The 24,644-nt window shown below is 45.8% G+C and overlaps 3 protein-coding genes across 3 annotated transcripts in view; 1 reads left to right on the plus strand and 2 right to left on the minus strand.

The window, feature by feature from the left end:
- The window catches only part of LOC307090878 (zeta-sarcoglycan-like), a gene marked incomplete at both ends in the record, with an annotated part of 28,925 nt that extends 26,722 nt beyond the window's left edge, over positions 1-2,203 (plus strand). The window contains 2 exons of the mRNA XM_079757676.1: positions 915-1,038; positions 2,000-2,203. Of these exons, the coding sequence (XP_079613802.1) occupies positions 915-1,038; positions 2,000-2,203 (328 nt within the window). The remainder of the gene's footprint in view (positions 1-914; positions 1,039-1,999) is intronic.
- Positions 2,204-5,065: 2,862 nt separating this feature from the next.
- Positions 5,066-16,397, minus strand: LOC307091201 (uncharacterized protein). The gene is made up of 18 exons (XM_079758125.1): positions 16,259-16,397; positions 16,115-16,155; positions 15,767-15,842; positions 15,336-15,535; positions 15,164-15,226; positions 14,985-15,053; positions 14,243-14,383; positions 12,804-12,998; positions 11,814-11,883; positions 11,359-11,449; positions 11,117-11,258; positions 10,105-10,209; positions 9,691-9,793; positions 8,896-9,130; positions 8,559-8,633; positions 6,811-6,913; positions 6,012-6,127; positions 5,066-5,560 (listed from the first exon to the last, which is right to left on the minus strand). The coding sequence occupies exons 1-18, from the start codon at positions 16,269-16,271 to the stop codon at positions 5,521-5,523; spliced, it is 1,878 nt and encodes a 625-aa protein (XP_079614251.1). The 5' UTR covers positions 16,272-16,397; the 3' UTR covers positions 5,066-5,520.
- A 3,873-nt stretch (positions 16,398-20,270) lies between these two features.
- Positions 20,271-21,960, minus strand: LOC307091416 (fatty acid-binding protein, intestinal-like). Its single transcript, XM_079758383.1, has 4 exons — positions 21,809-21,960; positions 21,042-21,214; positions 20,541-20,648; positions 20,271-20,353 (listed from the first exon to the last, which is right to left on the minus strand). Exons 1-4 carry the CDS (start codon positions 21,873-21,875, stop codon positions 20,303-20,305), a joined length of 399 nt encoding a protein of 132 aa, XP_079614509.1. The 5' UTR covers positions 21,876-21,960; the 3' UTR covers positions 20,271-20,302.
- Between the last annotated feature and the right edge of the window lie 2,684 nt (positions 21,961-24,644).

Consider the following 24,644-nt stretch of genomic DNA (forward strand, 5'->3'; position numbering starts at 1 on the left):
GTGTGTCAGTTTCCGGGAGAATGGCAATTTAACAGATTTCAACACGGCTCCCTAAAGTATTCTGTTTAAAAATGCATTGAAAACAGATTTGGGCAAGATGGTGGGGGGAGGGCGGGGAATCAATTTGAAACGGTTATGAAATATGAAGACGAACTGTGCATTGATTGGCTCTCACTCAGATCCTATGCTTGTAAACAAATATGCGAGGGGCGGACGGGGAGAATGTATAATTGTGTTAGTCTCTTCTCGCTGAAGGTCAGTGGATGCTGATTAAATGACAAATGGCTTCCTGGTCAATTTGGAAATGGTACGCCAGCCAGTTCCTCCACAGGTGGTAAAGTTATTGGTTTAGCAAAGTCAGGAGTACAACAGAGATTAATGTGTGTTGTTGTCCCGCATGCATTATTATGTCCCGCGTGGCGAAGTTTAAAAATACTAATTGTCCCCAAACCATGACGGTGGACCAGCATGGAGGGGAGGGGGTGGGGAGGACATTGGCTCTGAACCAGAAAAGAAGGAAGCCCCAACACTGAAGTCATGGCAAACTGAGCTAATGGACACACTCCACTTTGAGAGGATCCCATTCCTCATTAAGGACTTTGGCAATCCAAGAGACTTTGGCAAAAGTCGTGAATGCAGTCTGGGTCGGGTTTGTTGTGGGTAGGGGGATTAAGGCTTTTATTTTATTTTATGAGGCTCTACACGAGGTACTACACGAGACACTTTAATGTGCCTTGTGTATGAAAAGTGCTCTATAAATAAAGTTGCCTTGCCCTGCCTATGTCTTTTTGTTTCTACAAAAAAGAAGCACTGTAATAATGACTATTTTGTGGCTTGACATATTGAAAGGACGCTTCATAATAAAACTATAGGAAACGGAGATCTGAACTTTGGTGTGGATGTGGTTCCTGCAGGCTAGAGTCCCCCACGCGGACCCTGACCATGGGAGCCCCCCGGGGGGTGGAGGTCACCTCGGCCCACGGAGCCCTAACCGTCGGCGGACGCAAGGACCTGCAGCTGCAGTCCACCGAGGGAGAGGTGAGGACCACCCCCACCTCCACCACCACTCACTTCCTCTCCGCCCGTCTGGGAAACGCCATTTTGAATATCTGCCTCTTTTGACATCACAAGTGGGCGTGTCCACCTAGATGTATGACCGATAGATAGGCAACGTTTGCTGCAGCCCACTTGGTGGGCTGCTAGACTGATCTATCCGCCCGTATATCTAGGTGGGCACGCCAACTTGTGATGTCAGAAGAGGCAGATTTTCAAAAAAGGCTTGTAATGGTTAATCACACTCACTCACACCTGGTGGTATAATATGTGACCTTTAAGAATCATGCTAGACAACATATTGTGTGCTAAAGGGTTAAAATAAAAACTATAAGCATCAACAGGGTTCATTTTGAGCGGATCAGATCGGAGAGAGGACCCATGGAGTTATTGATTTACCCCAGCCCCCCCGCAGGAAACTGTGATGCCCCACTTAAAGCCAGGGCAGGCAATCTGGATTTGAACGGATGTCTTACCCGTCTTTCCTCCGGAGTCTTCCACAAGACTAGGCAGGACTGTTGCTTTTTATTTTTCAGGGACATTGCACACTAATCAACACTCAAACTGCAAGTGAGCCAGAGTAAGCCTAAGGGGCTAGGTTACATCTGTTGTCCCCTGCCAGATATTCAAATGGGCAAACTTAAGATTGCAGAAATAAAATGCATGTATAAACAAAGATTAAAAAACAACATCGGTGACTCGGAAGAATTCATCTTCATCATTTCTTTTTTGGAGTGGCTTTGGCGGGAGGACTGAAGGGAGCGGTTGGGATTCATTCGGTTGAAGACTTTTAAATTCCACCTTACTGGTTCCTCCGAAGTGTCTACCCCACCTGTGAAGGGTGTAGCATCCCCCCATCACGCAAGCTTAGGGGAAAACGGCTCCAAACATCAATCCCGGTGACCTTCAGTGTGTCCTCTTCCTCTTCTCCTCTCTCTCCTGTCAGATCATCTTAGACGCTGCCACGGTTCGCCTCGCCAGCCTGCCGCTCGGCGTCTTCGCGCCAGAGCCTCCGGGACGGGCGCCGCCGCCGCCGCCGGGACAGGCCACGTACGAGGTGTGCGTCTGTCCCAGTGGCAAGCTGTACCTCTCCCCCGCCGCCAGGAGCTCCACCTGCCAGGCCGTCAGCAACATCTGCCTCTGGAGCTGACCTGGCGGTGGCGGGGGGAGATGGAGGTTCCTGATGGGGTGCTGTCTGTGGCCACCACTGTCGGGTGTGGTGGTTGTGCAGGTGGAGGTTCCGGATGGGGTGCTGTCTGTGGCCACCACTGTCGGGTGTGGTGGTTGTGCAGGTGGAGGTTCCGGATGGGGTGCTGTCTGTGGCCACCACTGTCGGGTGTGGTGGTGCAGGTGGAGGATGCAGAATGGACTGCCTGCTGAAATTGCGGCTTAAAGGCTTAGTTATGGTTCCAAGTCGGCGCAACGCAATGGGGTTTACGGACGCATTACATCCTTGCGGACCCTCCTTGCGTCCGCCTCAAGAGCCAGATGCGCGCCTCCAACAAAATGTCAAGGTAAAGTGGAGGCGACGCAGCAGCAAGGGCTGTGATTGGTCCGCTCATTAAAACCTGATACAGAACCAAAACAAGTTCACGACTGCGTCGAAGCGTCTGCGTGGTCATTGCGTTGCGTCGACGTGGAACGATAACTGAGCCTTAAGACTTCACAGTGACGTGTACCGGTACCCGACGCAAGATGTTTCGACCATTGAAGGAAGGAGGAGTTGGAATAGTATGGAATATCTGGAGTAGCTCTCCTCGGCCGTAGGAGACGTCAAGGGGACTTCCGACTTTTCCAAACGTGGGAATCTAACAAACACTCGTGCCTTCAGATGTGGAATGGAACGTTTGAGACTCACGTTGAACCTGACTCCGTTTAATCAGGGAAATCAAAACAATTTAGGATAGGATTTAGGGGATGCATTTACAAACCGTGACAGTCCTTGGCACTCTATAATAAGCTATGTCAATTGAGACACTTCTGTTTTTGTATGCGTTGTTTGATGTATCGATTGGAAATGGTTGATAAAGAGAGACTCTGGCATAACTAAGCTCAGTGATTATTATGAATGTGTGTGCGCCAGTGGAAGAAACACATCTAGCTGTGCATGATTGAATGACATTTTCCAGTCATCAAACTCCACAGATCTACCACTGAGTTGCGAGTTCCTTTCCAGTTAACTGCAACTCCAACTCCTAAAGAATCATGACCGATCAGCACAATGTCCTCTGGCTTTGAAACCAACACGAGAAGGTAGGGTTTAATTCAGTGGAATATATACAGGCAACGGAAGGGCCATTCAAGACAGTGCTGTCTGAGTGACAGAACAGTGATTTGTGATCCATGAGTTTAACCAAGCTCTGTATTGCAGGTTCTAGAACGCTGAAGCCACATCATTAATCTGCTATCCTGTGGCATTCCGGATTCCGCCGGAACCAGTGTACCGTCTCATGTTCTCCACTCCGCAATCAAAGGCGAGTTCATCCCATCAAAACAGTTTCACCCATTAGGCCCAGAGTCTTCACGGGTGTTTAAAATTGCGTTGTGGCGTTCTCTTTTCTATCTTTAAAAGCCACCGTGGATTTCTCTAATTCTCAGAGGGATACCCCATCAGGATGGAAGGTATCTCGTAAATTCCCGATACCGCAAGAGGGGGAGAGGGACGTGAGCAGCGCTGGGAAAGAATGCCCGTTCTTCTGATTATTAGCATAATTTATTCCCAATTCCCAATCTGGCTGATAACGTAGCTTCCCCCCTGAGACCCCCGTGATAAATGAGGCCCCTGGTCTGCTCTACATTGGCTGACAGTTGAAGGGTGCAGAGGCCCGGTGAGGTTCAATCACCGGTGAGTTTTAGGCTTTGGTCACATGTCAGCATCTGAGACAAATTACCACTTGTAAATTACAGGGGGCGGGTGGCATTTGGCTCAGGAGGTAGAGCGGGTTGGCTGGTAACCGGAAGGTTGCTGGTTCGATCCCTGTCTCCTCCTAGCCGAGTGTCAATGTGTCCCTGAGCAAGGCACCGCCCCCAGGCTGCTCCCGATGTGCTGGCTGTCTCCTTGAATGTTTGACTCCGCCGTCGGTGCATGAATGTCAGGCGATATTGTAAAGCGCTTTGAGTGGCCACTTGATAGAAAACCGCTGTATAAATACAGTTCACTTAGAACTTACTGTAAGAACACATCTGCTAATCTGAACAAATCCTAGAAGTAACCCGAACTCTTGCTTGGATGACTTTGCTAGTCTGCTGAGTAAACACTTGCGTTGCGTACACATTCAGGTCACCGTTGGAAGCATTGTTAGCTAGGCTAATTAAAGTGATGGATGCGTGTGACAAAGCAAGCGTTAGGGTGTCCTAGATTGCGTTGTTCCCAGCTAGTGTTCCTGGTGATGAACGCCCTAACCGTTCCTCTACACGCAGTTCACCGAGTTTGTAGAGTCAAACACTTGACCACGCTGCAAAGTTACGCTTAGCAACAAAGATTGTATAGTACTGGTTAAAAAAATAAATTCCACAGGTGTATTCCTACTGAGGTTAACTGACAAACGTACATTCGTTTTTAAAAGGTGGCAGTTTTGAGGAGCACCGGTGGTTCACCGGGTAGAGCGTTTACCATCAAGGCTCAGTCTTAATCGCAGCGACCTGGGTTTGATTCCTGTCCGTGGTCCTTTGCTGCATTTCCTCCCCCTCTGTCTCCCATACCTTGCCGTCTATCTCACTATCATAAAAGCATAAAAATACAAAAACAAATCAAAATGTGTAGTTTACAGCATAAAGGGTTGATTTGCTACTTTTTTTTTACATGCATCTGAGCATGTCGTGTGATGAAGTATCACGAAGCGGTACTTTAGGCTACATTTACCTTTGAGGTAAACGCAGACAAACTGCTAAAAGTAATCTGTATTCAGAAGCACAACCCAGACGATTTGCAGAGCTCACCATGCAATCCCTAGCCTGTGCTGCCATCTGTTGGTTTCTTTAAATAGACGGGGAAGAAATAAACAACCACAAATGAATTTGGCATCTTTTAATACTTTGGGGCTTAAAAAACGACTTTGGGGCTTTGTTGTGTAGTCTTGATTAAAAAAAAAAAGAATTAAAAAAAGAAGCTTGAATTAAAAGTTCCACCGAATGTACAGCAACAGTACAAGCTGGGCGGTAGAGCCAAAACAAAGCAACATCTCCTCTGTTGAACACGGTGTACTGAGCCCCGTCTGCATGTACACTTTTCCTCCGTTATTCTTTATGTTGGCTGCAACGTCAACTGGTGATAACCACGTTGATCTCCAATGCTGTTCTGAACGGCCATAATAAGACACTGTAAGTAGAAATACTTTTTAAAACAATCCTGCGTTTTGGGGAAGACATCCTTGTTCTTTTAAATCCCATTTGGCCGTGTAGCTTGTGTAACAGGGGGTTCTTTTCGGGCTCAGGATAAGGGTGGTGATGGTGGGGGGGGGGGAGGGCTCACTTCCTCCTGACGCTGCTCTCCTCTCTCTTCTTCTGCCTGCAACCACAGGGAGTGCTTTGTTAGCACGGGGCGTAGCGCCATTGCAAACCACGGCGGAGGAAGGGCACTTTGAGGGGGAGGCGGGGAAGGAGATGGTGGAGAGAGGAGAGGGGCGAACGAGAGAGAGAGAGAGGGGGGGCCGAGGGAGAGGGGCGAGCAAGGAGAATGAGTGGAGAGCGAGGAGAACAAGGGGCAAGCGAGGAGAAAGAAGGGGCGAGTGAGGAGAACGAGGGGCGAACGAGGAGAGAACAAGGGGAGAGAGAGGGGCGAACGAGGAGCGAGGGGCGAACAAGGAGAGAGCGAGGAGAAATGTGGACGAACGAGGAGAGGACAAGGGGCGAGCGAGGGATGGGCTGAGAGAGGGGCAGGTGAAAAAGTCAAAGCGGCGAGAGAGAGAGAGAGAGAGAGAGAGAGAGGAGCGATGGGTAAGAGAAACGACCGGGCTCACCAGTAAAGGTCCTCCTGCAGGGGCTCAGCCTTCAGGGCCGCCCGGGAGATGCCCATGCCCTGGGGGATCCGGTCTGGGTACCGCACGCACAGCCTACTGCCCATCAGCTCATAGCCCTGAACAGGAGCAGGAGGATTAGCACCAGGGGTGGACACTGGGGACGACCCACACAGGCAGAAAAATATGCCTGAGGCGCCCTTCAAATTGTTTTGATTTCTCATCAGCCACTAAGGATTAGATATTCATCAGGACTCTCTGCCTAGCAACTCAAACCTTTGTGTTTGTTGGGTTTGAATTGTTTGCGACTCAAGCTGCCCAGGCAGAGCAGAACAACATGGCGGTAAACACAACCGCAGAAATAGAACCCAACCAAATAATTTTATTGCAGATCTACAGAAATCACATTAATGGTGTATTTCAGAATTTCTCAAAAAAAGTGAGGAGGTTGCAAAACCTCCTCACTTATAAGTGCTAGATGGAGCCATGGCGCCTTGTGTCGTATTCACGTTAAAATATTGGTTAATATTGCAAACATCAGTGCCACATTTATCGATAAACTAAATGAATGCAAAGGTGCATTTTGCCAGTAGGGCATTATGGAAACAGAACTTCACACCATGCCAGACCGCAGCTGCAGAGTAAGGGAAAGTATCGGTATCAAAGAACCACCCTAATATCGGGACCGCAAGCTGCCCAACTCACGGCCCAGACTTGCATGTATGTGCAGGCTAGGGGACGGCGGTTCCCTTCCCAGGTCCCATCCCACAGCGGTCCGTTGGAGGCGAGCAGAGGGACTCACGTGGTACTGACGGATGGCTTGGTCGCAGTGCTCCTGGGTGGTGAGGTTGATGAAGGCACACCGTTTGCCGCTTAAAAGCTTAATACTGTGGATCTTCCCGACACTGCAAGGAAGAGGGGACGGATGAATATAAGAATGCGCCGTACACGGCAGGACCACTGTCGGCTGATTTAACCTCTACCGTGCTTTGAAGTAATAACATGGTTGTCGTTTTACTAACCTCCTGCCATGCTAATTTGCTCTATTTAGCTAAACTCCTGCAACACTTCTTGCAAATATCTTAACGACTTAAAAGACACAAAAACCACCTGCGGTCCAACAGAAAGGCTACAAACACTCGTAGCACAGGGGAACAAAGAGGAGAGTGTGGTGGGGAACTGGGACTGCGGCAAAAGTTGTTTGGTTAGAAGTACAACAAAGGGTGCAAGACTGGCTCAGCGTGGGAAGGGGTGTTAGCATATCGCTGCTACTATATCAATTAGTAAGAATCTACAACGGCCCACAGGGGAACTCACAGGGAGTTCAGTCCCAATCCGATACCAAGAGACCTAATCATTTCTTCCACTTGTTATCCCTCTTCTTCAAGGGGTTGGGACTGTATAATATGAATGTGTGTATGCATCAGCAGATCAACATTAATTATAAATGAGTGAGTTTAAAGTGGGCATGTGTGGTGGAAATGTTAAATCATTAATATTAGATTGTATACAAATTCTATCAACCTTGTTTATGTTAGCACCAGTAAAACAGGCATTTGTATCGTAACTATAATATAAGATTATACACAAATTCTATCAACCTTGTTTATATTAGTACCAGTAAAAAAGGCATTTTTATCATAACTATAATATAAGATTATACACAAATTATATCAACCTTGTTTATAGAAGTACCAGTCTGCTGAAAAGGCATTTGCATTCTAGAGACGTCTCCTTCCTTTAACTAAAAGGTGTTACAGTTGTTTCTATTTCCAATGCCACTGCGGCCACGCAAATCGACAGAAGTCTCTCATGTGTAGATTACTCCAGCTGTCTTGCAGACATGTCATTCCCCCCCCCCCCCCCACCTAATAGTGTATTGCAAATTGACTTGCTCTCCTCAGCCATGGCCGATCCTAACCTCTTCACGATGATCACTCCCCTCACCATTATCTCCTTTGTTGTATCTGCCCACGCTGTAAAACGTTTCCCATTGTCTCATTGAATATACGCGTTGTAAATTGCTGCCTGTATCTCCCCATGACCATGCTCTAAAATTAAATCCAAGAAGTGTTCCAAAATAAGTTATTCTTCATCAGTTTGTATAAGTTACAACATTTACATGGAATGAATGAGTGAAATGCGTGTTTGCATAAGTAGATCAACATTAACAATGAAAGAATGAGTAAAATGTGTATGCATCAGTAGATTAATGCGTTAAATGTGTATGCAACAGTTGGTCAACAATAACGATGAATGGATGAGTAAAATGTGTGTATGCATCAGTAGATGAACAGGTTAAATGTGTGTATGCATCAGTAGATGAATGAGTGAAATGTGTGTATGCATCAGTAGATGAATAGGTTAAATGTGTGTATGCATCAGTAGATGAATGAGTGAAATGTGTGTATGCATCACTAGATGAATGGGTTATATGTGTGTATGCGTCAGTAGAGGAATGAGTTAAATGTGTGTGTGCGTCAGTAGATGAATGGGTTATGTGTGTGTACCATCTGTAGGTCAACAGTAATGATTGGCTCTTAGTCTTACCTACTGAAGAGGTCAGAAAGCATGGACATGGTCGTAGTAGGGAGAAGGTTTCCCACCCAAATCGGAAACAATTCCCTGTAAAGAAAATAATGTCATGTTATCACCATGAGCCGGCTCCATTAGATAAACACCTTGTCCTTTGATTGTTGGAGCAATAAACTAACATACTGCGTCACTCATTGGCATAATCATGCTGTAATAACAATCAATTTCTAGAGATCTGTAATCTATCCGTAATGCTGGTGGTCCATTGGCTACGGCGGCATTCAACCTCTGCGTAACTTTAACTTCTGTACAGAGGAGATCAGAGCGTCTCTGAGCTGGCTTGGAGACTCACGCAGGAGGAGGCTTAGGAGCCTCTTGGCTGGTCTTCACAGTAGGGGGGGGATTATGAGCCGCCTTGGGCCCTACATGGGGAGTGTTCTGGGTGAAGGGTTTTCTACTGGGGGATTGCTGGGGTTCAGCCGGGAACGCAGAGGGGAGGGCCCTGGAGGGACCTGAGGAGAACACAGGGGCCCTCGGGGGGGCTTCACTGACGGCGGGTGGAAGTAGGGGGGCTTTATATATGGTTCCTGAAACGCAATGAGAGGATTTGTATTAGTATACACAGTTTAGCTCCCTTTGGCTATTGAATACATATACATAACTGTTGTGATGCTATCCATTACTCTGTAGTTGCGGTTATATTATTTTTGCGAAAAAAATACTGAAACATATTTTTTTTTATTATTGGTTAAATCATACACCGTTACAGCCAACATAACTTCTCTCGCTCCCTCTCCTGATTTCAAAGGTGATGTAAATTGACTGCATCAGTGAATGTGATACAGCAACCGTGGTAAACTCCTTTATCATGTACACCTTTTGTTTATCTGAAGATTCTCAAGTGTCTTAGAAATTTGGTTTCATCGTGTTTAAGTGTTAACATGACAATAGGGTGTTTTGTGGAGGTGATGGTAAGTTTCGACATTGGTATATTGAAGGAAACAATAAGCAATTAACAATGGCTAAAAAAGGCCATGGTTTCATCATAGGTTAGGGGTAAATCTCTAGATCAGCATCACTTACAAAATTATAGTAGTATTTAGGTCTAACACCAGGAGTCTTCGGGGGGAGTGGGTGCACTGCTCACCTGTATTGCTTGGATTCAACTTGGACAACACCTCCATGGCTTTGCTCATGGTACCGTGGATTATTAAAGCGTTCGAGCTCTGCTCCCGCGTGAAGCCACAGTCCTGCGAAAGCGTCACATCTCGATAAGAAATCAACGGAAAACCAACCGACCGCAAGGCTCCAGGCGAACTCCCCTAGACCTTTGTCCAGCCTCAACATTCACAACAAGGCTATTGTTGCAGACGTCAGGCTTCTGCCGCGTTAATCGCAGTTACCGTTTCGACCCTCAGATAGGGCGTTACCAATCTAGCCGCCATCTTGGCTCTGAGCAGTTAGACACTCCCAACCAGTTAGCATTCAGACGAGGTGAATAAGGTCCATGCGGTCGCCATGACGGTAACAGAGGAGAGGGGTGGGGTGGCGTTCGACTCACCATGAGCTGTGCGATCTGGACGCGCATCAGCTCCTGGGCAGCTTCGGTGCAGGAGCTGTCCAGCTTGAGCACCTCTTTATAGGTGCTGGCCGCCTCCTCGTATCGCTGGGGCAGAAAGGGGCGCAGGGCTGGGTTACGTACTTGCGGCGTCACCGTGTATCAGAAGCAGTACTAGCCTTGAGCAGAGGGGGGCGACGCTGCAGGGTGTGTGCATTATCCCGCTTGTCAAGGCTAGCCAAACCAACGAGGACAAAGTGTAACAACCCTCAGGCCATAATATGTCAACAATGCAGATAACCCAGGGTGTGCAATTACAAAAAAGCCACATTTCCCACGACCAATACATAGTTTGTGGTGGCATTAATAACAACAACTTATCTAATTCTTTAACTAACTGAGAGATTAAAAAAAAAATCGAGAGGGGTCCGGAGAGAATATGACAAAAGACTTTACAGCTCCTTATATCCCCAATCCTTTACTCAATACAAAGTTGGACATTCTATGCACATCAGATATTGATGTGCATAGAATGTTTTTCTGGGTCACACTGTGTGGATGTCAGTATACTCTCCTGTCTTCTGAATCCCAATGTGACCTTAGAACATATATTATACTTATACAAACAGAGATGATGCACACGTGTGAATGTAAGCATTGTCCTCAGAGAGTACATCAAAATGGGAGTAGACTGGACCCTCTCATTGATGTGCCACATGGCTCATCAGATGGGAATGGACTGGACTCACTCACTGGTGCCACATGGCACATAACATCTAGGCTAAAGGTGATCAGCTGTTCTCCACTATTAAAGTATCTATATGATATGTAGGCCTAATAATAATCATACCTTACCATAAAATGTAAGGTTAATTTCTACCACAAGTTCGTCTCTATTCTCGGGATAACCACAAAACCAATAACGCTATCAGACGACCTGCATACCAACAAATACGAACATACAGTCGTCTAACAATTGAGGGTCGTCGATGGTGTTTCCGGGGCGATGTCGTACCTTAAGGCCCACCAGGGCACGCCCCTTCCTGTAAAGGCCTTTTTCCCAGCCCGGAGCCATGTTGATGGACAGCTGGGCGTCGGTCAGGGCCTTCTCATACTCCTGCAACTTCTCAAAACAGAAGGAGCGATTGCCAAACAGCCTAGGACAAACAGGAGAATGGTTCCAACAGTGAGCGGCTGGTTATGATAATAACGACGGTTGAAGCCATTTGGGCTTGTTCATTCAGATGCTCTCCTTACTTGAACTCCTTCGGGTTGTATTTAATGGCGGCTGTGAAGTATTGTACAGCCATATCGTAACGGCCAGCACTTGCATGCTGATTCCCCAACACTGAAAGAGAGAAGTTTGAGTCAATGTCCACTATAAATGTCCTTATTTTGTATGTAGCCCGTTCTGATCTCACCTTAATTTTCTTACTAGTAATAAGCCCTTATTAACCTAGCTCCCTTGCACTCCGCAATTTAAAGTTTGTTAATTAGCATTTGTAGCAACACTACAGACTAGTCTGATACCGTTGCCTTAAACCTTTGTCTTGCAAATTTGGTCCACGACTTTGTTATGTCAATATCAGATCTCAACGTGTTGAAATTTCTCTGAAGGAGTTTCCTACCTACATCATTCCAACTATTTCTAATGCTTCGCACCATGAAGTGCATGGCAAAACATTATCCTTCATTCATAGCCTAATACTCACTTGCAAGTTCTGTACTTATTTTCACATTATCTTCATAGGTGTGATTAATATTGATGGGGGCTGCAGATATCTGTAAACAAAAACAGAAATATAAGTGGGGATTAGATGTTGAGCATACATTTAAATTTAGCAGACGCTTTTATCCAAACCGACTTACAATAAGTACATTTGTCAGAAGAAAAGCGATACAACAATATATCCCTGTCAGTACAGTAAAGTATTCAAAGAAACAAGTGCCAAACACTAACAAGTACCAGCACGTACAACCTACAGTTAATTGAAAAGGTTGTTGATGACATCTGCGAGGGAAGAAAAAACCCTGTCCTTCAGTTAATCTTTGAAAGGCGTGTTTCCTTAGGATAACACTATATTCCACACCCCTCATACTATTGTACTAACGATAACTGAAGAGAGCGTCTCAACGCTCTCCTTAGTACAAAAACATTCTTTCTCTTGAGTAACGACACAAGAGGTCAGCCCATGAAAGAGGTCTCGGTGTCCATGTTATGGTTATGGTCGTTTCACATGATATACACAAGAGAGCAAGACTCTCCTCTGTGCACAACATGCCTTAGGTTTCAATATACTGCCTCCCTAACATATGGTACACATCAGACCAACGCTCGCAGGAAGCCACTACACAACCTGTCTTCAAGTATAAATAAATGAACTGCAGATACTACTGGTAGCTTCAACTTTATCCAAACTAAACATGATGTTCTCCTCTTCAATATTTGGCAAACAGTTGTTTCTAGTGTTTACTTGCCTTTACTCACATGGTGACAATATCATTAGTAATATAAAAATGGTTATCCTTTTGTATTGGCAAGCAGTCATAACAAAAGCAGGAATACAGATTAGGCGATGCCAAATTGCAAAAAAATTAATTGCAACCATTTCAATATCAAAAAATATCAAAATTAGTAAACGGCCTGAAAGTCACCGTTGACAAAAATAAACCGAATTGAATAGTTAAGACAAACCGCTCACATCTTTATTAAGGGCAGGCCTCGGCGCGTCGGGCGCTGCGCGGACAGGTTTGTTCTTAGTGGGTTCGGCCACTGGTTTTACTGGCGCCTTTTTCTCCTCCTTCCTCTCCGGCTTGCATTTTGGTTCCTTCTGCTCCAGCTTCCTCTTCACAATCAGAGCGGCTTTATTCACGAAGCTGCTGTTCAGGTCCAGTGGCTGTCGTCCAACCACACGGGGACACAAAGCACGTGGAGTTAAGAACACATTAGGGCTGAACGATGGCGGGAAATAATCGAATTGCGATTAGGGATAATATTGCGATTATATATAGGATAATAGGATAATATTGCGATTGCGATTTAGTATGCGGTTATTTTTTATTTATTTTTTATGTTCTGCATTATTCACTAAACAAGCAATAAATCATTCTGTAGTACTACCAACACAACATTTGAAGCAGTCAACGTATAAACGGCTCTTTCCTTTAGGCCAGGCCTATGTGTTGAGATGAATTGAAATAACATCTTTTATTTAACTATTGAATTGTAAAAATATATATACAGTATATATATGTTTGCTCGCCGCCTTTGTGATTTGCATATCACGTTCTATTACATCGCAATGTCGGGTTTAATTCAATTAATCGTTCAGCCCTATTAGGTACCGTGGTCAAGTTTCAATGATGAGTGTTTAGTACTGCAGTGAAACACAAATGTATCTGTAATGGGAATGTCTTCACATGCCGTTCCTCTAACTGCGAAATTGTTGGTATGTGCCTTTTTCTTGACCCCCCTCTGGTTGGGGGTTTGAGAGGCTCAGACTGAGGCCCGTTTCCTGAACCCCTTGGGAAGGTCGAGGAACAAGGATTCCGAGTGATAAGGCACGGCTGCGTCTCCCCCCTTTATGACATCCTGGGGGTTCCATCAATCATTGAGTACCATCTGGTTAAACGACCCTAGAGTTGTATCGAGGGGAGCAGAGATGTCCTCAGCACCCGGAGGCCCGTCTACCACAGTATAAGAAGTCCTTGCTTTTGCCAATGCTTTGGACTCATAGAGAGACGCAGGGCGAACTGCCTTCTTAAGCCTCGGATCGTTGTGTGTTTGTTGTACGTTATTCTAAGTTTATTACTTAAATACATATATTAGCCTGATTTTTATAAGTTCAGACGACTCTTTATTCTTAAACAGTTTAGGCAGAAACTATTGGCGTGGTCCATAATTCCCAACACGGTATGAAAAGAGGCCAAGACCAGGATTGTATTTATATAGTGGCTGACATCCCAGTGGCTTAGATTGTGCAAATGTGTATAAGAATGATCGATTTTAATACATTTAAATATTCCATGCAAAGGCAAAACACCAGTTGGCATTAACAAGCTAGCCTCTTTTCCGGATGTGGCATCACCCCCCCCCACTGAGACGAGAGAGAAACCATCCCATCGAGCCAGACGGGCGTACCTCAGTATCACTCTCGGACTGCTCCTCCTCCTCCTCGCTGTCGTCGCTGCAGTCGCTGGAGTCGGAGTCACAAGAGGAGCTCTGATCGCCCGTCACCGGACCCTTGGTCGCCTCATCGGCCTTCTTCGTCTCTCCATTTTCCTGCAGGTGACAACGAGTGGCCCACGTGTGAGGGGAGCCATCCGAGCGGTTGCTGTGTTACGGCCAACGCTCTAAAAAGTAGACTTGCCTGCAAACAGACCCGTACTTCGTAGAAGGGGGTGTTCACAAGGAGGCACAGGTGATGCCGCTCACCCAAACCATGCAGTCAGTCTTTTCGCTCGGTTCTAGCCCTACTGTTGATACGGAGAATCGAGCGAAAAGACTACAACCAGCCCCCCGTTCCGGTTTTACAAAATGGTTTATAAAACATGACAGAAACTGTATTTCGCTACGATACTTGTTTAGGAACATCAACGAACACCACTAACCACTCAATGAGTTTCACATTTCAGAAAACGAACGTTTAGGGGTGTTTTGTGAATGCACAAAGCTAGCCATTGTGAAGCAGGAAGGAATTAGCCAAATACCTGAGACAGGCCCGATGGTCAAAATTCCCCCCCCCCCCCCCCCCCCCCCCCTTCATTTCCCTTTAGGATGATGCCTTATCTTCAGAGGTGTGACATCACAGACAATAGACCAGACATTTCTCCCCTTGGCCAAGACGGAGAAAATGAGCTGCACTTTATCGCCCCACACCTACCTCTGTGTTCTTCTTTGGCTTCTGCTGTTCTCTCTTCAGCTTCTCGAGACGTTTTCTCTCCTTCTGTCTCTGTTGGGGCGGGAGGTGGGTGGGGTTATGAGAAGCTGAGTGACCGTGCACCACTCGTACACCACCCACTAATCCAGCTAAAAGGGTTAGACGATAGCAAAGGCACTCACCCGTTTCTTAATACGCTTCTTCTCTGACTTAGCTTTGACTTTCTTGTCTTGCTTTTGGAATTGCTGCGGTGGGGGAGAAGACAGGGGCTCTGATGTGATCGCGCAAAGTAATAACCCACCCCCCCGAAGTCAACAGCTAAGCTTAACAACTCAACAAGACGCCCATACTCACAGTGGGGTCGGGCTCTGCGGGGGTATACTGTGGCTTAGGCAGGGGGTTGGTTCTTGTCGGTTTGAACGCCGGCGGGTACAGTAAACTATCGTATCTATCGTCTGGCAGGGCGATGTAGGAGACGTTGCCGTCAGGCAAGTACGTATACGTGACTTCCCGGTTAACATCCCAGAACGGGCCGTTGTCCGACTCCATCCCCCCTGTAAACATTGGGAGGATTATTATTACTGGGAGACACAGATCCGATCCATGATCGGAATGAGTGTGCCTATTCATTGCAGTTTATTTTGTTCACACACAGAAATCAAAAGGTAAAACTTTCCGCCCATTCAAGTGCATGTCAGGCCCACAAGAGGAAGAACGTTATCTGTTGCTGGCAATCGAATGGCATGCAAGCATCAATAACAAACCACAAAAATGCAGTGTCTCACCAAACATGGCGAGTCTAGGGTGTCCAGGGGGAATATGAGGAATCTGATGTAATCGCACCATGTTGGCTATGGAAGTCTGAGGGAACAGAGATAAGATGAGATGCGTCCGCGTGTGCATGGAAAGTTCTACTCCTGGTGAACACGGTAGTGGGAGTCGAGGCCATCAGTTTGAATGACTGTGCTCTACGTACAACACGTACTTATACAGTAGAGGGATGGATGGATTTGTTGATGTATGCATGTTTTGATGTTATAAGTCAGAATCCATGGCTAGTTAGTTGGCTGACCTATGACCCCTCCCAACATCAGCCAAACAAACCCCCTCTACTTCCATCCGGTCATACTCACCATAATTTGTTTACGCACGAAAATATCCGCCACTGTAAAATCTAGAAAGAGACGAAAGGAATCGGGTTTAAAGTGGGTTCAGATGAAAACATCCCGACAGTAGCCAGCTTTTAGCCCACTTAGCCTCAGCGGATAGACGCTTACCTGTGGTTTCCATGTTTGATTTAAATCAAAAACACGATGTTTACAGCGTGTAAAGAGCTGTATGTTGCTTATAATAGTATATTAAAAGTACGCATACAGTGGGCGCCACGACGTTCCCGGCGCTATGTCCGCACGTCGGTATAGACGGATATTTATTTTAAGAGTGCGCATGCGCCGTTTGAGAAGCAAGGCATTACGCGCCTTTTTTTTTTTTTTTTGGACCAGTCACGTCTTCGCATGAGTTCCTGCTCCTGCAGTCTCAGGACCGCAGTCCTAGACCCCTTCCTGCTCCTGCAGTCCTAGGACCGTACGTATTCGCATGAGTTCCTGCCATTGCCGGAGGCTGCAGTCTCGGGACCGCAGTCCCTAGGTTTTCGTGACACTTCCTGCGTTCCAACGCCCAATGCCCATGCAACCATACTATTTAGTATGTCAGAAGAAGATTTAGTATGTCCCAATACATAGGGGGAAATACCAGGACTACTCGCATTTTCGTAGTAAAAATAGAAAGTAGAAGATTTGGTAGGCAGCCAGTGGCTGCATTCGTCTGCCCTGCGTTGTGTTTCCTGGATGGTGAAGGAGTCTCACGAGGAACTGAACTCAATATTAATTCATGATTTTACCAGCTTAAATTAGGAATTTCTTAATGTAGACCTCTACCTTAACGTAATTTGCAACGCCATAGGAAAATGTACACATTCAGTCTAAACTCAGGTTCAGTCTAAAGTCTTATGAGGCAGCAAAAAATGGTCATATTTAAGCGGTTTTAGGAGTATGTTCCTGCAGCCTCCGCTATTGCAGGAGAATACTATTAATTCGTATGGGCTTTAGTCCGTGTGTGAATATTCTAGTTAGACCAAGCCTTCAATGCCCGCAGTAACCGAAAAAAAGGGAAATGTATAGTTTATTTATTACGGAACCCGGAAAAATAAAAAATGAGAGAGAAGGATAGAAAAGAGCAGATGCTCTGAGCCGGTTTACACGCTCTAAGATTTTATTCAGTTTGTTGACCTTCCTTCAGGCATCTCATTCATTTTACACATCCAAACCAAACGCAGTCATACCTGCAGCCTCAAGTTCCAATCATTTAACTATTCATAGTCCTATCGAGGTAATGACCGCTCATGTGTGAGAGGACTACAGTGTAGAGGACTTGAGTGGAATGAAGAAGTAAGAAATGGCGTTCTGCCATGCTATTCAGCTCAAGTTTCATCAAGTTTCATCTCATTAATCTGTAAAGGAATGACTTGTGACACACACGCACACACACACGCACGCACGCACACACGCACACACACACACACACACACACACACACACACACACACACTCTCTCTCTCTCTCAAGGTGCCAGAATCTTCCACTCCGATATATATCATATCTGATATAGAGTAAAATACAATGAATCATAGCAGTGCCCCTATGCTGATCACCTTATGATAGTTGTTTGAATCTTTTTACAGTTAGACTCTTTCAGATGAGAGAATGTCAAATACATTTTATTTTATCAAACACAAAATTTAAGTCATATTATTCCAATGTTGCATGAAAAAAAGGTTTGTTTGTTTTTGGATGGGGTTGAAATGTTTAATTTTAAATGTCTCTCTCTCTTTTTATTTAGTCAAATGTTTTCAATGTCTTACACCAGGCATCTCCAAACGGCGGACCGCGGTCCACCGTTTGGAGATGTTCTCACCGAACTCCCCCCTCCCGCTGTCTGTCACGGCATGTGCGTAATAGCGTCACTCAAAAAATACCCAATCAAATCGTTTGTTTACCGGAAGAGCGATTTGGAATGAGAAAATGGCTTGGTCGTAAATTAGGAAAGTTGACCACGAAAACAGACATTTTAAAGATGAATGGACTGACCAATACATGTTCACCTTTTTTGTGTCTTTTATGTGTTGAAACCGTGGCGCTGATAAAAAGCGGGAATACTAAGCGGCATTACGAATCAAAACACAGATCCTTCGAGGAAAAGTATCCCCAGAAGTCAGAAGCAAGAGCATGGAAAATGTCCGAGCTGAGAGTTCAGTATGAGAGGTCTACACGAGTCTTCACACACTCATTTTACAGGCCAGCAACGTGCAAATTAATGCTCACTTAAGATTGCATGGATTTTGGGGCAACATAAAAAAACTTTCAGTGATGCGACTGTTGTGAAGGAGTGCTTGAACGCCGCTGCCGAGACATTACTTGAAGGTAAACAAAGGGATGAATTGTGTGAAAAAATAAAGCAAATCCCAATGTCAGCTGCAACGACAAACAGAACATCCGAAATGTTATCAGATGACCCACTGTCACAGCTTGATGCGGCTGTTCAGAGTGCCCCATCCTTAGCCATTGATGAGTCTTCAGATGTAACGGATAATGCCCAGCTTTTGGCTTATGTGCGATTTTTTCATCAAGACAAGAAAGAGATCTGTGAGGACCTGTTGGGTCTAACACCACTTGAGACACACACAAGACGAGAAGATATTTATGAGGCTATTAAGGAGATGCTGTCAAAGAGGGGGATTGATCTAACAAAGGTTGTCTCAGTCACTACAGATGGGGTACCTGTTTTGCTTACTTGAAATGTAGGCCTAGTGTACCTGTTTTGCTTACTTGAAATGAAGGCCTAATGCTCTTTTTGTGTTTATTTGAAATGTAGGCCTGGTGTACCTGTTTTGTTTACTTGAAATGTTAATATGCGTTACTTTGTCTTACTTGTTTTTCATGGTTAAAAGTAAGCTATTTGGAAATTGAAAATAAATACATCTGAAATTATAAGGAAATATGCTGTGTTGATTGTATTTGACAAAAGTAGGCTATTAGGACGTGGTAGGTTAGAGGTTCGGACCTTTCTTGGAAGGAATTTTCAGTAACTGGACCTTGTTCAATTTTAATTGAAGACCCCTGTCTTACACTATATATTTAATGCCATATAAAGGTAGTTTGTGCTCTATTCGGGGTCTGTTTTGGCTTTGGCTGTATTTAGACTCAATGGGGATGAGAGCTGTAAATTAAATAGGGCAACTGGTATCTTAATTTTGGTTGAGATTCAAATGTAAAGTAAATCAACTGTACTTTCGGTGCACTCTAGCGGCTGCTCTCCTTGTTTTTGTTAAGCCGTCACTCACAAGTGGCTACAGGTTGACCTCTAGTGGCTAAAAAGTGCATGTTGTCATTCAGCAAGATGCCACTTAAATTTGTGTTTCTTAAACCCATCAGCTCGTTCCAACATTATGATAGTTACATTAAGATAACATTAAGATATTGCTATCATACTGATATGATATGATAAGATAGAAACTAAGGCTTGATGTCACATTATAAAACTGGAAGGAGAAACACACACACACACACACACACGCACACGCACGCACACGCACACGCACACACACACACACACTAATGGTGCCATAATCTTCCACAGCTGATAGCTGATAATCTATCTGTGATATGTAGGGGCTAGTAAAACCCACAGAATCAAAAAGTGCATCTTTGATGGATAAGGATCACCTTATATCAGTTTATTGAATGATTTTACTTCTTCGCTCTTTCTGATGAGAAAAAGTCCAATGATAAAAAATCTACTGCTTTGATTTTTTATCATATTAGAATGTCACTAAGATTTATTTTAATATTTTTGCGTGGGTATGGAATATTAAATTAAAAAAGGCTTTCTTTTTTAATTGGGTGAAAGTTTCCACATTGCGTGGGAATATGTTGTGCTGTGCTTCCACATTTTCTGCTCTCGGAGGCCCCTTGGCGGAAATTCCTTTACATTGAGCAAGACAGGCCGGTGACCAGGCCTAATTGTCTTTTAATTAGATTGCTAGGAGGGCGGTGGTGGTTTCCCTGGCAACCCACTGAGGGACTGAAAGTTTTTCCCGGACAGAGATGAACAGAGTGCGCAAACAAAATATATGTCCTCTTTAGAAAAAAATTGACAATACTGCACTTCATGGTAATCATGCCATCGAGTCTCGGCGGAAAAAAAAACACAGTCGCACAACAGAGTAGGGTATAAAAATGTTTAATTTCCCTTCGCAATCCAAATTACTGTTTCTTGAAAGTCCGCTTGGCGTCCACACCCTCATAGTTGTAGCACTGCAGAGGAGAAAAGAAAGAAACAACCAATGAGATGATCCTTACGTTCACACAACCAACCACTGATAACCTTGTGGGGAAAAGCTACAACGCAACCAACCAATGCAAAATCGCATCACTATTAGCTGTGGCAAACACAACGTTACAGTACTGCATGCTTATAAACCGGCCGGCAATCTCTACTGACCTGGACAAGTTCTCCGCCCACCACACAGCGAGTGGTGGTCAGGACCTTGTGGTTGTCCTTCCTGGTGAAGCATCCCTTCAGAGTTTCCCCCTCCATCACCCACGTACCCTGGAAGACAGATCACGAGGTGTTCAGCGTCCATGCACTGTGCTGGACTGACCTTCTGGTGTCGGTGGGGACGGTGGCTTAAGGGGTGTTTAAAACTTAGGCGGAAGTGCATCGTCCATTGCGTCAGTGCTACATCCACCTTTGTCTCTCCCTGGCCCTGCCAACACGGTGATCATTCCACCCCTCACCACCGCCGTGGCTGCCGTTGTCTCACAGCAGCCTTTGGTTTCACAATCGGATGGGATTATCAGGTGATGACCAGGGTGTTTTTTTTGGTTTCCTATCGACCCTCATGCATGGGTGGGTATATTCCACAAGTGTGCAAACACTTTCCCCCAACGCCACGATTTGTGCACGCTTTGTGCACGTTTTGTGCACGCCACAGATACTCACAGACACTTCGGTGCCGTCCGCCAGGGAGTAGTCGAACTGCACGCCGAGGGTGAAGTCGATGTCTTTGGTGCGGAAGGTGCTGGATTCCTTGATGTGGAACTTGTCGCCCGACTGCTCGATGATGACCTTGAGGTTGTCGTGCTCGGCCAGCTTCCTCTTCATCACGTTGACGCCTGCGGAGAGACGAAGACGCGCCGGGTCACACACACTGCTGTCCTTCACGCTCCGGCTCAGGAAGCAGCCGTTGTCATCCATCCGAAGGAACCGCCTTGAACGTCGTGAACATTGTGTTCCGAACCTAGAAGGCGTGACATTGACCCAACCGCGGTCCGAGCGGTACGGGGTAGATGGGCTGCCGCGCTTGTTTTATTGCCCTGTGAATACTTTCCACGCGGTGGAAGTCTGTTGCCACCGTGGGTTTGTTGACGCGCTCGTAAATTAAGCCACAGTTGTTAATGAACCTGCTAGCGTTCATCAGACCTTGAACCTTGAGGTCATGCAAAGGCATACACTAGTACAATGACTGTTATTCATGACTGTTCTGTACTGTTCTATGTATTATACATGTATAAATAGGTATTATACATTATATTAGACATTATTATATTTGTACTACTATGTTTCGCAAACACAAAGTAATATAGGCTGCATTTCAGGGGAAAGACACACACACAAACACACACACACATGCACACACACACAAACACACGCACACGCACACACACACACACACACACACACACACACACACAGGCTAGTCCACGTACCCATCTGCTCCATGAACTTGTCATAGTTCTCGCTGCGGTCCACCTTCCAGGTTCCGTCAAACGCCATGGCTGCAGGGAGGAGGTGTGGTGGGCTTCGATCGAGAGAGAGAGTGAGAGTGAGGTGCGAGAGAGGTGAGAACAGACCGCAGGGACGAGCGCCGACCACAATAACCTCTGTTTGTTCCACTGCTGGTATATATACAGACACACACACACAGACCGATATATAAATATACATAGCCACGCCCCCCCCCTTGGCAAACCTAGGAGTTCGCAAACACACACACAGACACACACACACACACTCACACAAACACAGCCCCTCCTCCGTGTGATCTCCCCCCCCCCCCCTTATCTCCCTGATTGTCTGTGTGCTGATGTGGACATTAACCGCCCGCGTTTCCAAATGTAGGCCAGTCACCCTCACCCCCCCCCTCCCCCCCCCCCCCTGTCGTCCCCGTCTCCTGCCATGCCACCACGCCACCATGCCAGGCCACGCCCCCTACCACGCCCCTTTGCCCAGATCCCACGCAGTACCAACACTGTCAGCACTGTTCCGCTCAGGCAGAGGGGGGGTGGTGGGGGAGTGGTCGTGGGTGGTAGGGGAGGGGGGGAAGGGGGCTTGGGGTGGCACAGTCTGAATGGCAGCCCATGGCATCGGCCCAACTGGGCCTCTTTCTGACTCTGCAACCAAGCCAACACACACACACACACACACACACACACACACACACACACACACACACAACCGCAACCCCACTTGGCGGTACCCCCCTTTTTAATGGCCAGCAAGACTATAACTCGCAGCAAACCTTCCTGGTGAACCTATGTTTTGATGATGGTGTGGTTTTGTGTGTATGCGTGTGTGTGTGTGTGTGTGTGTGTGTGTGCCGCAGAAAGTTAGTTTCTACAGCAAGACGCCAATAACGGAAAAGACCTTGTGCAAAAAACAACACAAAAAAAAGTGGACAAAGTGGACATCAAGTCCAAGTGCAATCTCTGGGAGTGACACATTGTGGTCTTTCTGAGGACAACGTTTTCCTCACAAAGACCCTCTGTGATCGCATTCTGTGCAGAGCTGGGAGCCGGCATTGTGTGTGTGCGTGCGTGTTTTTGTGCGTGCGTGTGATCGTAAAAGGGGGAATACTGGAAAGATTGTCCACACCTCGGTTACTCGTTCAGCTAAATTCAGCGGCTCGCGGCCGCTGGTCCAGAAGAATCGACGGCGCGGTCGGTAGAATCTCCATCTGGCAGCGCGGCCCGGGGTGAATGTTGGCATGCGGCCGGGCTTTCCGCGATACCGATGACGGTGAGTAAAAAATACAACAGAAAACGAGGGGGGGGGGGGGGGGGGTTACGGCAGTTCAGCGTTTAGCGAACTCACCTTTAGCGCGGCTTTTTTCTGCTCGTCGTGGCAACAAGCCAGCCCACACAGGGCACTGCGGTTCAGGCGAGGTGAGGCTTTATTGACACTGGGTGAAAACGCAGACTAAGGCCACACATGAACACAGCACAGGTCATGGTTCAAGTCGCGTCAGAGATACAGATGCAGGAATATAAGATATGGGAATATTAACTATGAAATGAGATAAAAAAATAAAGTCATATAGAAATAAAAATTGATAAAAGTTGTCCCTTTGTGTCCTGTATAATCAATTATGGCATGAAAAAACAAAAGATTGGATTTCAGGCCATGGCGGCTCCACTCAGGTTCCTACGGGGGCCAGTGCCCATGTAGACATGTCCCTGCCCCCCCCTGTGGCCCCCACGTGATGACAAAATAAAATAATTATGATTTTACTGATTTTACAGAACTTATTTGACGCAACGTTCTACACGGGTAACTAAGAGCGGCTAACCCAATCACCGTGCTTCTGCTGCTCGGTAAATGACAGCTCAGCGACTACTCTTGGAGAAAGGAGTCACGATTTCTCCTGTTGCAAGAGTCTAAGGCAAGCAAAACGATTTCATTTCGTAAGTGAGTTATTGTTCTTGCACATAACCGTGTTACTGTAGTTCCTCACACTGATGATGAAATTAAGTTTGTGAATGTATCCTTCACCAGTGTCCTTGCTAGGTCTAGGATACACAATGTTGTGATGTTAACGACGTATTTTCATCCGTTTTTGGCTGCTGCATTGGGATAACAAATACAAATACATATCTGCCCGTGTTAAGTAGAGAGGGATGGTTATGCAATGAAATCTAATGCATACCCCTGCGTTTTCTTTTCTTCTTTTTTTCTTCTTTTTCTTCTATCATGAAATGGGGAAAGAACAGTAGAACAGGGAAGTTTCCTTTGAGCTCTTTAGACTGTGCACGATTGCTGTAACCCTTCCTGTAAGCTCAGCCTCTTGAGAACACAGTTTCACACTGAAACTGATAAAATAAATAGGAAATGTCACATTGTTTTTTTTCACATTGACGCACTGTATATTGTACCTTGTAGTGTATTTTTTTATTTTTCATTTTTTATGGCCCTACCTCTCTTGCGTGCTTGTACAAAACAATTTTTAATATGATTTTGATGATTCAGGGCATAAACTCCATCAATTTATGATAGTTTGACAGAAAAATACAGACTGGTGAAGTTATAAACTCTTGTACCAATTAAATGTTTGATGATTTTAAAGTAAAATAAAGTTTATAATCTAAAATATCATTTTTTGTGCCCCTCTGGTTAAACACTGGCTCCTCCTTGGCCCCCCTATAATGTGTCTAGGACCACCACTGATTTCAGGACGCACTGAGGCACATTCAGTAGGCTTACTAGAGGATAATCTTGAAGGGGTTGAATTGCGTTGCATTGCAGATTTTTTATTTTATGTATCTTTTT

Source organism: Pollachius pollachius, assembly GCF_949987615.1.
Source record: "Pollachius pollachius genome assembly, chromosome: 20".
NCBI lineage: Eukaryota > Metazoa > Chordata > Actinopteri > Gadiformes > Gadidae > Pollachius > Pollachius pollachius.

What these genes read in the sequence shown, in the direction of transcription:
- LOC307091201 (XM_079758125.1), bottom strand. An exon ending in CCGCAGAGCCCGACCCCACT is followed by an intron (nt 15,227 to 15,335) that starts GTGAGTATGGGC and finishes CCCCCACCGCAG; the next exon opens with CAATTCCAAAAGCAAGACAA. An exon ending in CTGCAGGAGGACCTTTACTG is followed by an intron (nt 5,561 to 6,011) that starts GTGAGCCCGGTC and finishes CTGTGGTTGCAG; the next exon opens with GCAGAAGAAGAGAGAGGAGA.
- LOC307091416 (XM_079758383.1), bottom strand. Translation starts at nt 21,875, where the DNA reads ATGGCGTTTGACGGAACCTGGAAGGTGGACCGCAGCGAGAACTATGAC. An exon ending in CGGACGGCACCGAAGTGTCT is followed by an intron (nt 20,649 to 21,041) that starts GTGAGTATCTGT and finishes TCTGTCTTCCAG; the next exon opens with GGTACGTGGGTGATGGAGGG. An exon ending in TGGGCGGAGAACTTGTCCAG is followed by an intron (nt 20,354 to 20,540) that starts GTCAGTAGAGAT and finishes TCTCCTCTGCAG; the next exon opens with TGCTACAACTATGAGGGTGT.